At 42.8% G+C, this 14628-nt stretch overlaps 1 protein-coding gene across 2 annotated transcripts in view; it reads right to left on the bottom strand.

Annotated features, from left to right (window-relative positions):
• LOC137324583 (EGF-containing fibulin-like extracellular matrix protein 1) overlaps positions 1 to 14628 on the bottom strand; it is a 95852-nt gene that overhangs the window by 27276 nt on the left and 53948 nt on the right. For both annotated transcript variants that reach the window (XM_067989031.1, XM_067989033.1), the window contains exons 5-6: positions 8663 to 8785; positions 1922 to 2041 (exon numbers count right to left, since the gene is read on the bottom strand). In XM_067989031.1, the coding sequence (XP_067845132.1) occupies positions 1922 to 2041; positions 8663 to 8785 (243 nt within the window). The remainder of the gene's footprint in view (positions 1 to 1921; positions 2042 to 8662; positions 8786 to 14628) is intronic.

Genomic DNA, 14628 nt, shown 5'->3' on the forward strand with positions numbered 1-14628 from the left:
AGGAGAACTGAAAAAGGAAATAAGAAGGTTCAAGAGAGTGTATGAGAATAGATTAGCGGGTAACATAAAAGGGAACCCAAAAGTCTTTTATAGTAAAACGGTAGTCAAAGGAAGGGTGCGGCTGATTAGGGACCAAAAAGGAGATCTTCTTGTGGAGGCAGAGAGCATGGCTGAGGTACTAAAAGAGTACTTTGCATCTGTCTTCACTAAAGAGGATGCTGCCAATATCACAGTAAAGGAGAAGGTAGTAGAGAAATTGGAAAGGATAAAAATAGATAAAGATGAGGTACTTAAAAGATTGGTAGTACTCAAAATAGAAAAGTCAACCTATGGGATGCATCCTAGGTTGCTGAGGGAAGTAAGGGTGGAAATTGTGGAGGCTCTGGCCACAATCTTCCAATCCTCCTTAGACATGGAGATGGTGATGAAGGACTGAAGGATTTCAAACGTTACAACCCTGATCAAAAACGGGCAGAGGGATAAATCTGGCAACTACAGGCCAATTAGCCTAACGTCAGTGGTAGGGAAACATTTAGAGACAATAATCTGGGACAAAATTAATTGGCACTTGGAAAAATATGGGTTAATAAATGAAAGCCAGCACGGATGTGTTAAAGGCAAATGGAGTTTGACTAATTTGATAGAGTTTGTTGATGAAGTAACAGAGAGGTTTGATGAGGGTAGTGCGGTTGATGTAGTGCATATGGGCTTTTAAAAGGCAATTGATAAGGTACGATATAATAGACTTGTTAGCAAGTCTATTATGTCATACCTTGAAGCCCATGGGATTAAAGGGGCAGTGGTTGCATGGATATGAAATTGGCTGGGGGATAGAAAGCAGAGAGTAGTTGTTTATCAGACTGGTGGGAAGTGTACAGTGGTGTTTCCCAGGGGTATTAGGACCACTGCTCTTTTTGATATATATTAATGACCTGGATTTGGGTATAGAGGGCATAATTTCAAGGTTTGCAGATGACACGAAACTTGGAAATGTAGTGAACAGTGAAGAGGATAGTAACAGACTTCAGGAGGACAAAGGCAGATGCAATTTAACGCAGAGAAGTGTGAAGTGATTAATTTTGGTAGGAAGAATGAGGAGAGACAATATAAACTAAATGGTACAATTTTAAAGGGGGTGCAAGAGCAGAGAGACCTGGGGGTGTACTTTGAAGGTGGCAGGACAAGTTGATAAAGCTGTTAAAAAGGCATATGGAATCCTTGGCCTTATAAATAGAGACACAGAGTATAAAAGCAAGGAAGTTATGCTAAACCCTTATAAAACACTGGTTAGGCCCCAGCTGGAGTATTGTGGCTAATTTTGGACACCACACTTTAGGAAGGATGTCAAGGCCTTAGAGAGGGTGCAGAAGAGGTTTACCAGGGATGAAAGACTTCAGTTATGTGTAGAAACTAGAGAAACTGGGGTTGTTCTCCAAAGAGCAAAGAAGAGAGATTTTATAGAGGTGTTCAAAATGATGAAGGATTTTGATAGAGTGAATAAGGAGAAATTGTTTCCAATGGCAGAAGGGTCGGTAATTAGCAAAACAACCAGAAATGACATGAGGGAAAAAAAAATTACGCAGCGAGTTGTTATGATCTGGAATGCATTGCCTGAAAGGGTGGTGTGAGCAGATTTAATAACAACTTTCAAAAGAAAATTGGATAAATACTTGAAGGGGAAAATTTGCAGGGCTACGGGGAAAGAGCAGGATAGTGGGACTAACTAGATAGCTCTTTCAAAGAGCTAGCACAGGCACAATGGACCGAATTGCCTCCTTCTATGCTGTTTAATTCTATGGTTCTACATCTTTAGGCAACAGATGGAAAAGTTTCCTTATTCTAATACTGAAATCAATGTCGGGAGATGCCTTCTAGATTGATGCAAGGTATCCTGAGATTATGAGCAAGAACAGATGCTTACCTCTACATGTGTGATTATTGCTTGCCAGCTGAAAACCTGCGTTGCACTGACAGTAATAGGAACCAGGTGTGTTGACACATCCATGATGGCAATAGGGGGGTATGTTACATTCATCAATGTCTGCATAATCATTGAAAAATACATTACACAACTGCTCATATTTAAGAAAATCATTGCCAGACACCCAGAATTATTAGTGCCAAGGGCCATAGCCCAATGATGTAATATTATCACAGTAAGGTTGCTTTTTCTGTTTCAAGTCATATTTTATTGTTAACACTTAGATCCATTCTGTCTTCCTTATTAAGTTACCTACTAATCTTCAGCAGAGCCTAAAAGCTGCATTCTGGTAGCAATTTGGATTTAGTTATTTCCTGTTTCATTTCAGGCCACATTAGTGCCAAAAAAATACATTTGCAGTAGGGGTATTAGGGTACTTGATTAATAAGCCAGCAGCAGTCATGATATTGCTCACTAGATACCATAATAATAACTTGGCCAGAGTTCTAAGATGAAATCAGTCATTTCCTCAAGTTGTATTGAGACTTTATATTAGCATTTATCATTTATCTTTTAGCTTTTAAAAATTCTCTCTTAGGATGTGCTGGGCTAGCATGTATTGCCCATCCCTAGTTGCCCCGAGAAGTTGGTCTTGGGACTTCTTCTTGAACCACTGCAGTCCATGTGGTGTTATTCTTTGTAGTGGTTTTGATACAACTGAATGACCTGCTGAGCCATTCAGAGGGCAGTTAAGAGTCAACCATGTTGATGTGGGACTGGAGTCACATCTAGGCCAGATTGGGTAAGGACACCAGGTTTCCTTCCCTAAAGAACATTAGTGAACCAGTTGGCTTACTCATTTTACTGATACCAGCTTTTGATTTCCAGGTTTTAAAAAAATTATCAAGGTAGGATTTGAACACATGTTTCTCCAGATTACTAGAGAAGTAACATAACCACTACACCACTGCACCCAGATAAAAAGTTTCCCTCCACAGGTTTGCCCCTCTTTCTGCGGCCAGGGACCTTGCACTGGGTAATTCCAGTTCCTGTTGACAAATTCTATGGTCCCTATATTTACGGGGAGGTGGGGAGGGAGCGAGGGCAATTGTCAGCGGCTGGGTAACCCGGAAATACGGGAAACGGGAGGTTCTGCCGCATTTAACGGCAGGACCTCATTTGAATTTTTTTTCTCCATTTCCGACCGATCATCCAGCCAGATTGAGGGGCTGGCTGGCCTTCAGGCAGGAAGGCCTGCGGTAGAAGGCCGCAGCCAGAGACCGGAGAGGAGGGAGGGAGAGATCGTGGGGTGGGGAGGATACATATATCGCGGGGGGGGGGGGGGGGAATTGGAGGGGGGGAAGCGCGGTGCGGGGAGATCCCGGATGGGAGATGTTGTGGGGGGAAAAGTCGTGGGAGTGAGAGACATTGGATTGCTAGGGGGTCGGCCGATTGCAGGGACAGGGTCGGCCAATTGCGGGGAGGGACGGCAGTCGAAGGGAGGAGAGTTCGCGGGGGGGGGGGGGTCGTCAGATCGTGGCAGGTTAGCTTGGGGGGCCAGGGGGAAGCAGTCCTGTTCCTCCTGGCCCACAATCAGTGCTGGAAAAGCACTTACCTGCTGGATCCGGCAGTTCTCCCTTTAGCTGCTGGATTTCCTGAGCCCTGGGAAATCCGACCCACAGCTGTTAAATCCAAATGGCTGCGAAAGTTTGAGGCACACAGCCACATTATCATATTAAAATTGTAGTGGGATAGTCGCCCGCCCCCAACTTGCCCCGGTTAAATCTGGAAGTAGGTGAGTTCGCGGCGGGTTGGAGTTGGGTTTCATACTTTTCAGAATATAACCCCAACTCTGCCCATCCTGGAGAGTTAAAATTCCCCCTTATATATGAACGAGATGGATTTTGGGAGATGTAGGCTTTATCCTGTCCCTGTGCATCTACAATTCTCAGATCTTAAGCAAAAACTGATAACCACCGTGGGACATAGAGCAAAAAAATTCTAATATAAGTGAGAATAAGCTAGTTTGAAGAAGGAATAACATCACTTACATCTTAAGCAAGTTTTTTAAATAATAGGAGGGCCTCATCTGAATAAAACTCTGCAGAGCCCCGTCCGACACCCGGCCAGTTTGACTACCTGGCCGGTGGGCGAGCAGGACTGGGAAGTTGCGGCAGGATGCCACAGCTGGGGACCCGTTGGAACAGTCCCGGCAGTTAGTGGGGAGAGGGGGAAGACTCTGGCCACGATGGGGAGCGGGAGGGAGGCTCAAGCAAAGATGGTGGGGGCGGGGGAAGCCCGACGCAAGGAACGCCCAAAGTGTCCTTGTGAGGCCAAGAGGAGCACTCCTGCTCCTCCTGGGCCACAAAGAAGCCTAAAATAAAACTTTTGCACTTACCTTCTGGGCCTCTTTTGCTCTAGGATCTGGCTCCCAGCAGGTTTTGCCTCCCCCCTCCTCCTGCCTCCTGCCTCCTCCCCCGTCCCCCCCCCCCCGGCCTCTGGTTGAAATTGCAAATGACATCATCGGAACTGATCTGCATAGTAGGACCACGCTTCCTTCCTGTCGGTGTCCCGCTCGCCTGCTCAAAAGAGCAGGTTAAGATGGGGAAGGCAGCAGGGTAAGCAACTCACCTTATTTTAACTGCCCCCCCACCTGTCTTCCGCTAGGTGGGGGCAGTTAAAATCAGTGCCAAGCCCCTCCTCCCAGTGCTCCCAGACCTGAGACCCTCTCAAACTACTGCTGGACTCTGGTAACTCATCTTTGTACTGCTAGACCCTGGACCCCCTTCCTAGTCCTTCCACATCACCAGTACCAATAAATTAGTGTCCCTGACAACACTACTTGTTGTCTCTATTCTTATAAAACCTCCAGCTCACCATGAGCAACACCAGAGGAAGCCAGGTAGTATAGAATAAATGCAGGTAAGATCCTGCTTTAAAGCTATAATGCAGCTCTGGGCTCAGATATTTATAAAATACTCCAATTCTGGTTTATTATGAATAATCTGAACTGAACTTTATAGCATACTCTTAGCCAACTATTATTCTATGCATTGAAAATACCCTGTCAAAGACTGGGTGTTGGAACAAGAGTTCAAAGAAATGGATGATTTAGTACTTGGAAAGCTATATTCCTGGATGGAAAATCTGTTTTGCTTTTGTTGATAACTATGTTTCACCGGCAACGTTTGTTTGATATTTGACATATGGAACATGTAGAATGTAGTTCTTTTGATTTGAGCCAACTAATTAAATTCGGTCCATTTCCAGTGAAGCAGATTGTCCAGATGATGTAATGATAAATACAACTTACTTGGAAACAATGTTTTCAGTATTTAAACAGCAAAAAAAGCATGTGTTCATTGCTATGGATAATACCAATTCTAGCAATATACCTTTATTGCAACAATATTAAATGATTGATTGATTTTCGTCTGATTTTATATATTAACTTCGGTGATTATTTCCCATTTTACATATAGAAGGATTTAGAATAAACATCTGCATGTATATGTATCAAAATTTACACATTCTTGAAATAACTTAATTTAAATCCAAATTTTCCCCCTTAGTGAGTTAAAGGATGTTGTTAATAGAAATGTAATTTTATGAAACATTTTCTTTGCATAAATCAGTCAAATACTGATAAGTTAGTTTTAATTAAGTTAGATTTAGACTTTAGTAAGGATCTAAATTCCAAATATTGAAATGTCATATATGAGAGGTTTAGGTAATGTAGTGAATTAGGCTAATGCCTTTTCATTGCTAGGACCTTTGTTTGAATCCACACAGATGAATGCAGCTACAATTTCTCCCCTCTGTTAGTTTTGTGTGAAATAATTTGGGTAGTCTCAGTTTCTAGCAGGTGAAGGCTTAAATCACAATTTGCCTACGAATCAGCGTAAATTGGTAACCTTATTGGAGTAGAAAATGAATATCGCTACACCCATTTTACAGGTGCAACATGCCCAATTTCGGGGACCAATGTTCTGTGCCCCAAGGATGCCTGAAAAACGTCCGACCAAAATTGGGTCAGGCCATTTTTCAGGCGCCCAGGAAACGCTAAAGCGGGACCTAACGTCTGTTTTAGGATCCCTCTGGGAAACTGGGCTGCCCTGAGCGGAGCAGGAATCGGGATTGCTCTGCTCAGTGTTCTCGACATGAATGGGGACTAGAGAGCTGCCACTACAGAAAGGGTAAGTTTAATTATTTTTGTTTAATTGATGTGGAGCCAGGAGGAGCCTGAAATTCAATTCTTCACTTGGGTGAGCTACCTGTGGAGGCGTGAAAGTGCTGATAGCTTACCGCAATTATTTAGATGAGGCCCGAGGAACAAATTTTAAGAGGAGCAAATACCTCAAAAACAGGAAGAACATTTAGAGAAAAATGAGGGGTGATTTTTGTCCCCCTTATCGGGGTGGGATCAGGGTGGTAGTGAACTGAAAATCGCGGCACAGCACCTACCACCCTGGTCCACCGTGATCTTGGAGTGGTTCAGGAAACAGGTGAGCAGCACTCCTACCCAAAGCAGGCGGGAGTCTATTTACAATATGCAAATTGGGTTCCTATGCCATATTTAGGACCTGACGCAGTTTTGGTCTTCCAATGGGTGAAGTGGGTGCTCGTCGTGATCTGTCCAATGGAACTGAGCGCTGAGCAAGCGAACCAGCGGCCCTTAAAAGGACCACTGCAGGTTGCTCCAAAAAAGTTTCAAGCTTTGTCACTTCCCACCCACCTCTGGTCTCTCTGTTGCCTGCCCCTCCCTTTTTAAAACCCTATGTTCTGCTCAACTACATGGCGGAGGCAGCGATTTTCCCACCCCTCTGGAATCCCCACCAGCCTGTCACCACTTGTTCAGCAATAATATTCTACTAAGATTCTAATTATTCTAATAATAATGTTTGTAAGTGCTACCTCTCCACTCATCTGCTCTAGAACCTCAGGGAAATCATGGGCTGAATTTTCAACCCTTACCCCCAGCAGAAATGGGGCATTAGTGCGCTGGAAATGATGGGCAATGACTACCATGCAATTACCAGGATGGTAGAAGGCGAACTAGATAGATCTTGGTCTTTTATCGTCTAGTACTTCCTATGTTCCTACCGCCCCATTGCTGCTGTCACTGTGGCTGCGGCAATGCTCACCGGAGCAGCCCCTGGCGTCAGGTGGGAGGCCCATTTAAAATGGAAATTGGGGTCCTCTGATGCCATCAGGACCCTGATTGCCATTTTTGGACTGAGTTGGTCAGAGTGTACACCATGCACACCCCGATCAGTATCAGCTGGCACCCCGGCCAAAGAGGATCCCAGAGGTAAGTTCCTCTTTATTTTTGTGGGACTGGGAGGAACAGGAGTACTGCTCCAGGCTACAAAAATTCAGCCTAGGCTGCTGCCACTCTGGCTTCCTCCACTCCAAACATTGAAGGGCCTTCCTCAAAGGATCTACTTTCTTTGGCCCAAAGCAGCAGGCTGCCCTGGAGCGCATGAACACCAGCTACAGCCCACCGTCCTGATGCAAATGAGGTCCAGATATCAAAACAGACCATGCCTTCCACCGCGCCCCATTGGGAATTCACCCCCATATTTTGGATCAATGAAAGGAACTAGAATTTGTATTTTTTTGTATAAAATATCAAACCAAGAGAAAGCATGAATTTTTCAACTCTGTGTGGACAATTGCCCCATATTTATTTATTTTTCAAGTACCAATCACAAAAAAACCCTGATCAGATCTCTTACAAACATCTTCCCAATTTCGTTCAATGTGCCCCTCGCCACTGCCACACCCCAGCCCTCCCCTTGCTACTGCATAACCCCTGACTCACCATAAGCAAAGCCATTGAGAATCTACGAGTTATAATAAAATAACATTATGTATTAATTAGTAGAGAAGAGATCTAATGAAGTTTCAGAAATCTAGTTTATCAGAACTGAGTTTAGTTTAGATTTTGGCTGTAGTTTACCAGATGGTTCAAGCAAATGCAACTGCAGGGTTGTAAAGATAGATGACAGATGGATTAAAGAATCCTGAAGTAGAAACGGCAGAAAAATATGAAACTGTATTTCAATTCAAACAATCACACCCACTTCTATTAATTAGTCACAGATTTACTTTTGGATACTTCATATGATGACAATGCACAATATAATGCAGAATGTTTTGACATAACTCAAAGAGATTATTGCATTTCAATAGTGGCTATTTATATATCTGGAGAAATATATTTAAAGAAATCCTGGGGGAGAAGTTGAACTTTGTCGGGTGTGCAAAACAGGCGGTAGTGAATTGGCCGCTTGTTACACACCCTGTCCGCTTTTCCTTTCCATTGGGTGGAGTGTATAATGGGAGGCCGATCTGCTACAGACTGTTATGTGCCCCTGCCGAAGTTGAATTTTACCCCCTCTGATCCTAGCATAACATTGCCTGGCATATTGGTAATGTGCAAATCAGAGTTCGCCTGCACTTACAACTTACTATTATGTTTTGGGAAATTAAAAAAATTTGCACTTAATAAAGCACTTTTCTTATTGTTATAAGGAGTAATTTTCCAGCTCTGCACATTGCTCTGATTTAAACGGATGAGCAGAGAATTATGTGCAGCATGCGCACAACTTTCCAAGATATGCTGCTCGCGAGTGAAGTAGTACAAAGTCGGAAAATTACCCCTAGAAACTCTATTTAAGTGTATCACAAAGCAACGCAAATAAACGTAATTTTCAAAAGTTATTTCACCGTACTTACCAAAACACTGGTCTCCACGTTTTTGATAGCCCTGACTGCAGCGACAGCTGAATGAACCTCTTGTGTTTATACAGGTTAGTTCTGGACCACAGTTATGGTTCCCTAATACACATTCGTCGATATCTGTTTCAAAGCAAAAAAAACGCATTAACTTCAGCTGTGGATGATCTAGCAGAACAGTTTCAGGGGTTTTACTTATTGTTTGAAATCCAGATATTTTCATTTCCATTTCAAGTTTCAAAGGTACATTGGCCTAGAAATTCGATAGCACAGCACCCATTTTTCAGGGCCAATTGGGGCCTAAGCATCCAGTATGGCGGGCAGGAAGTTCACGCTCATTAAGAGTCGGAAATGTGCCGCCTACCATATTGGATCGGGCTGCTCTGTAGACGTACATCAGAACTATGGAAACACTGAATAATATATTCAAATTAGTGTCCTGCTCTTGTTGGAGGACCCTTTTCTGATATTGGCTTGCCCCAGCTCCGGATTTGTCATGTGATAAACTTGCCCAGCAACTTGTGCGCTAACAGGCAGGAAGGACTCTTTAGCATCGCTATTAATAGGGATCATACGGTATTTACAGATTAGTTGCTGGTTTGTCATTTCAGGCTGCTGGTCAACTTGTGGGTGCTTTCTAACCTGTTTTCTGACCCTGAAAACTCAATTCTGACTTCTGAGAAGATGATTTTGCTGGTGTTGTACTGTTTTTGGCTGCCTTATAAACAGTTTGAGTGCAGTCATGGTTGGTCAAAAGGGCTGCAGCAAGGAAGACAGGAGAGAGCTGGAACAGGTCTTAGCAGAGGGGGAAGGAGGAGGGCATTGTGTAGGTGGTCATACCCTCAGTAGGTCTTCAAGGAGCAGTTGTCCTACCTGAACTTCTCAGAGGAGCAATGTATGAGACACCTTCGCTTCAGCAAGGCGGCTGTCACTTTATGCCACCTGCTGCAGCCACAACTCGAGCCTCGAACCAGGGCAAGGACAGAACTGCCCGTGGCTGTTAAGGTCACCTTGGCCTTTATCTTTTGTCACGGACTCCTTTCAGGCTGCAACAGGTAACATCAGCGACATCTCACAGGAGTGCTGCGTTCAGGAAAATGTGGTCTACAAGCGGCCTAACCAGTGGTCCTTAAAGGGACTGCTGGAGGCAGCCACCAGAAAGATAAGTTTTTAAAAAATTCTTACCCTGAATGTGAAACTATGAGGTGCAGGAGTGCTCCTCCCGGCTCCACTGCAGTGCCGGCTGTCGTTCAGCTCTCTGGCGAGCTGCCTGATGGCGCCCAGCAGGTGTCTGCATCTCTCCAGTCTCATGTAAATGATGCCCAATATTGGGTGAGCCTTGGGCCTACCCATTCAGGGATTGTTCCCTGCACCTAGTTTGTGCCAACAGGTCAGCACGGATCAATTTCTAGGCCAATGTAGCTACGTTTTTTTCAATCTTTCCTCCAGTTATGAGATTCCTCATAAGAAATCCACAAAGCATCTGTTTAAGATAGAATGCTCCTCATGCAGGCCCAAACTAACAGAACTGTTTGTTCTCCTGAGGCTGCATGCCAGGAAACAAAAGACAAAACTGATAATTACCAAGAGACTTCAATCCCCTCCACTTTTGACAACATTGGCATCCACTCGTCCACCCTCTCCCTTGCGCTCAGCAGCCCAGAGACAGACACTCAGCGGATGGGAGTTACAGATAACAAAGATGAGGAATTGATTGACTTGTGGTGAGACACAGAACACAAGGAAGTCAGGGAATAGTGATGTGGAAGTGGAGCCTGATGTAACTTATGGAATGTCAGTCCCTGACTACTGAACATATGGATGATGATCTTATGAAACAAAGGATGTTATTTAGAGCATCAAACCCCTATGAAAGTCAATGCTCTTTGATAGGCTTAGAGGCAGTACATGTACAACAGGCAATACTTTGTGTGAAGCAATCTTCTGATTAGGCCATGAGATACATGGTACTGTTGGGTGTTGTTTCCTTGGCAGATTCCTTCATCCGTTTCCAGCTTCCACAGGTAGTGGTATAATATGTTGAGTTTGTTTACCATTTGCTGCTAAGAATGGTGTCCTCTGAGGGGAGTGTTCTTAAGTGCCATATTGGGTGACCCTCCACACCCATCTCATGCAGGTGCATGTCAATTTAGCCATACCTCTAACTGGAGTTTGGGTGCTGTACCACTGCTTCACATGCCCACAGAATCTGCTTTGTGCCTCCACATTAGGTTTCTTTTCATTTCATTTATGCCTGACACTACTCTCCATCCCCACAGCCATGCCCAAGGTTGACAAATAGCTGAAATGGATTCTGAAGTGAATTAAAGGCTGAAATAAACATTTCTCTCCATATGTCAGCACTTACCTTTGTGCGAAGGTCCATTTAATTTGGACCTAATGGCTAGAATTCTACTTTCCCCATTGGGCTTGCTTGCTGCTCAAAAGGAAAAGCGGCATTTTCCACTGTGATAATTATTCAAATAAGCTGGAGTGGAAATTTTGGGCTGTCACTGCGCTGTACCACTTGCGCAGAAAAGTATTAATTGCATTGGGAATTTCAGCCCCTAAGTTACATAAGAAATAAATCATTTGGTGGTTTACTGAAAAATGAAACCACTGACTGAGTCACCTGTATAATTCCAGTTGCCCTGCCAAAAGTCGTTTGGTGGCTTATGTTTAAGTAAATCATTGAGTCATGCTTTTAGACTATCTTTAATGGTTGTATTGAGCGTAGGTTAAAGACTTTAAAGTGATTTTTGCTCATTTCAGATTTATTTTCAGCTGAAGAGAAGCACAGAGGCCCTAAGTAAAGATGTGAGACAATGGCTATAAATGTAGGGCCCCAAAGCAGACACCAAGAATGGAATATGGAATGAGAAAAACCTATTTGGCCCATTGAGCTTGTTTCTTGCATATAGCATGTATAATTTCCTTGTCATGGACCCTATCCAAGACATTTACTGGTAATCTTCTGAGGAAGTAACTAAGCTCACACATGAAAGTTCAAAGAAGATAAAGCTATGTGAAATGTCTCCTTGATCACCCAAGTTAGTCTCGTGAAAGTTGAGATATCGACTTAACATTACACTCTACATTTCTGAGCTATAACCAATTGCATTCCACAGTTAACATTTCCATTGCCCCAGCAGGGTGTGAGCAGTAGTGTTCCATGATCATTCATGTCTCTAGTTAGTCTTTAAAACCTACAATCCTGCTCCTAAACAGGCAATTATTTACCCCTCGTTCTAAGAAATTAATGGACACAGTTCTAACTAGGTTTGCTGGGAGTTTTTCCTATATCTCTACTATTATCGGGGGAGAAACCTTCAGACTTCTAAACTTGCTTGAGACTTGTTAACTTCGGGTGAGCAAAATAGAGGCAAAGATAGCATGGGTTGAAAGAACATCTTGAATAATTCAGTTTTATCATAGATGGCTGGATAGAGCAATGATGGGGTCGATTTTCAACTCCCACCCAGAGAATAAAACGGTGTTGTGGATTATCCACCCATTATAGAAACTGCTTGATCCGCAACGCCAGCTTTACGGCCAGGCGACAAGTTGAACATTTATCCTGATGTGTGGTGGTCTGAGATATGTGAAAGCGCCTCTGTACTATAGAAGCAGCAGACTGTGCTGGAGAAAGAAAACAGTTTCCACAAGGAAATAAGAAGTCATATCTGAGATCACAAGTGTGTATGAAAGAAAATAAATTTACATTTCAGTACGATGTCACCGGGCCAACATAGAACATTCTGAAGTATGGTTCAGATTTATCTTCTGATGTGTGGCATTGTGCCAGATTGCACGTACAATTAAGAAAGATTAAAGTTTACAGCAGGAGCAGTGTTTATTTCTGAGATGCTCTTTAGATGAGAAGATGGATGTGAAAAGTAAATTAAAATGCCAGCCTGTGTGCTTAGTGAACATGTTTCTTTCTGAAAAATCATCAGCAACTGTTCAGAAGTTACTGATAAGTTTTTTGATTGCCCAACAACATGTACTTTTCATGCCGTGTCAGAATGCTGTATCTCCAGTTATGGTCAGTTGCTATTCTTTAGACAGCTAGAAAATGTCCATTTAACATTTTGAACTGTTATTATTTACTTTTGTTGTGCATTCTCTTTTTCGGTTATTTTCTTCTCCCTTTTATCATCCACAATGAACAAATGTTCCAACTTGCTTCCATAGCTGTTGCACTGTAACCAACCACTAGGAGGTACAAGAGAGCAATTTGTCTTCCAATTCTCTCCTCTGCGGAGAAGTGTCTGGCCTCGGATCATCTTCTCTCCAAGACCGTGCAGCTAAAACCAACAACTTGGTGGTGTGGGCGACTTTAAGCTAAGTCTTGTTACTTTGCTGTGCAGCCTGTTGGTACACTGTTATGTGACACAGAATCATAGAATGGTTTCAGCACAGAAGGAGGCCATATGGCCCATCGAGCCCGTGCCGGCTCTTTGTGAGAACAATCCAGTTAGTCCCATTCCCCCGCTCTTTCCCCGTAGCCCTGCAAATTTTTTCCCTTCAAGTATTTATCCAATTCCCTTTTGAAAGCCACGATTGAATCTGCTTCCACCACCCTTTCAGGCAGCACATTCCAGATCATAACCACTTGCTGTGTAAAAAAGCTTTTCCTCAAGTCGCCTTGGTTCTTTTGCCAATCACCTTAAATCTGTGTCCTCTGGTTCTCGACCCTTCCTCCAATGGGAACTGTTTCTCTTTATTTACTTTATCTAAACCCTTCATGATTTTGATATTCATGACATGAGATATTAATTTATGATAAAATTAACCTGAATATGAACGCCTTTTATAATCTGCATATATAACTGTAAATTTACATTCTTATATCAATATGTGCACAAGATGAGAAATAAATTGTGATCTGCAAAATTCTACCTGTATTACATTCTCCTGGTTCATTAGGAAATTATTTTTAGTTTCCTTGAGCAATGGCACAAAGCAAGAATTATGTAATTTTGGCAAAGTGCCACAGCTGGAGCCTGCAGTCTGGGTAAACAAATCCTCTGGATGCTGGGCAAATGTAACTTCCAGTTAACAAATCACATTTCAACTTCAGTAGATGGTATTTGACAGGATTAGCTCTGAAAATCGACAATAGCAGACCCTGAGGGGAATTTTGAGGAAGGAAAATTCAGCAAACCTCTCAAATGTAAATATTCTTAAATGCAAACTTTCTTCATTTTTGTTTAAATCAAAATGTGCATCAAATGACCAGAAACAATAGCCAGATGGTTGAAAAATGTAAGAGTTAGAGTACTGAAACAAGAGTCTTAGGATTTAAATAGCAGCACAGAACATGTCAAAATAAAAAAAAAATTCTTTAAAAATTGTGTAGCAGTGCTCCCTAGCTTAGAGAATTTGATTGTTTGAAAAGTACAATCTCAAGGCTTTGCGAGCTTCTGGTAGAGTTATCAATACTACATGCTTCACATTGTAGACATGGCAAGTAGCATATGCCTGTTTGGGAAGAGACCAGTAAAAAACCATCTAGGAGGAGGAAGAAGAGGATGATGAAGAGCTAGCAGAGCAAATACTGCAGGAAGCGTCATTGGTTCATCATGCTATGGCAGAGGAGTTTTTCTCCTTAGGCCTGTTTTTGTTAGTTGTTCTTTTGTGTTTTTCAATAACATGCTTTCTGTATTATTGCTGTTTATCTGGAGAACACACAACTTTGGAAAATGAACAGTTCTGTAAGCAGTCTGATCATCTCACATTTTGTACTGCTCAGGAGTAAAATAATAGTATCCCCTTATGATCTGAACTGGATATTTGTCTCATTTGCACGTGAGCCTCTTCTGACCGTCTATGAAGGTGGACTAAGTAAACCTTCGGTGAGACAAGGCCAAATATGAATCGCTAAGCGGCTTTGTTTCACAGCACACATGAACATACAGAGCAATAGTTATGTTCAGATTCATTTTTTTCAATCAATACAACTT

This window comes from Heptranchias perlo, chromosome 8, assembly GCF_035084215.1.
Source record: "Heptranchias perlo isolate sHepPer1 chromosome 8, sHepPer1.hap1, whole genome shotgun sequence".
NCBI lineage: Eukaryota > Metazoa > Chordata > Chondrichthyes > Hexanchiformes > Hexanchidae > Heptranchias > Heptranchias perlo.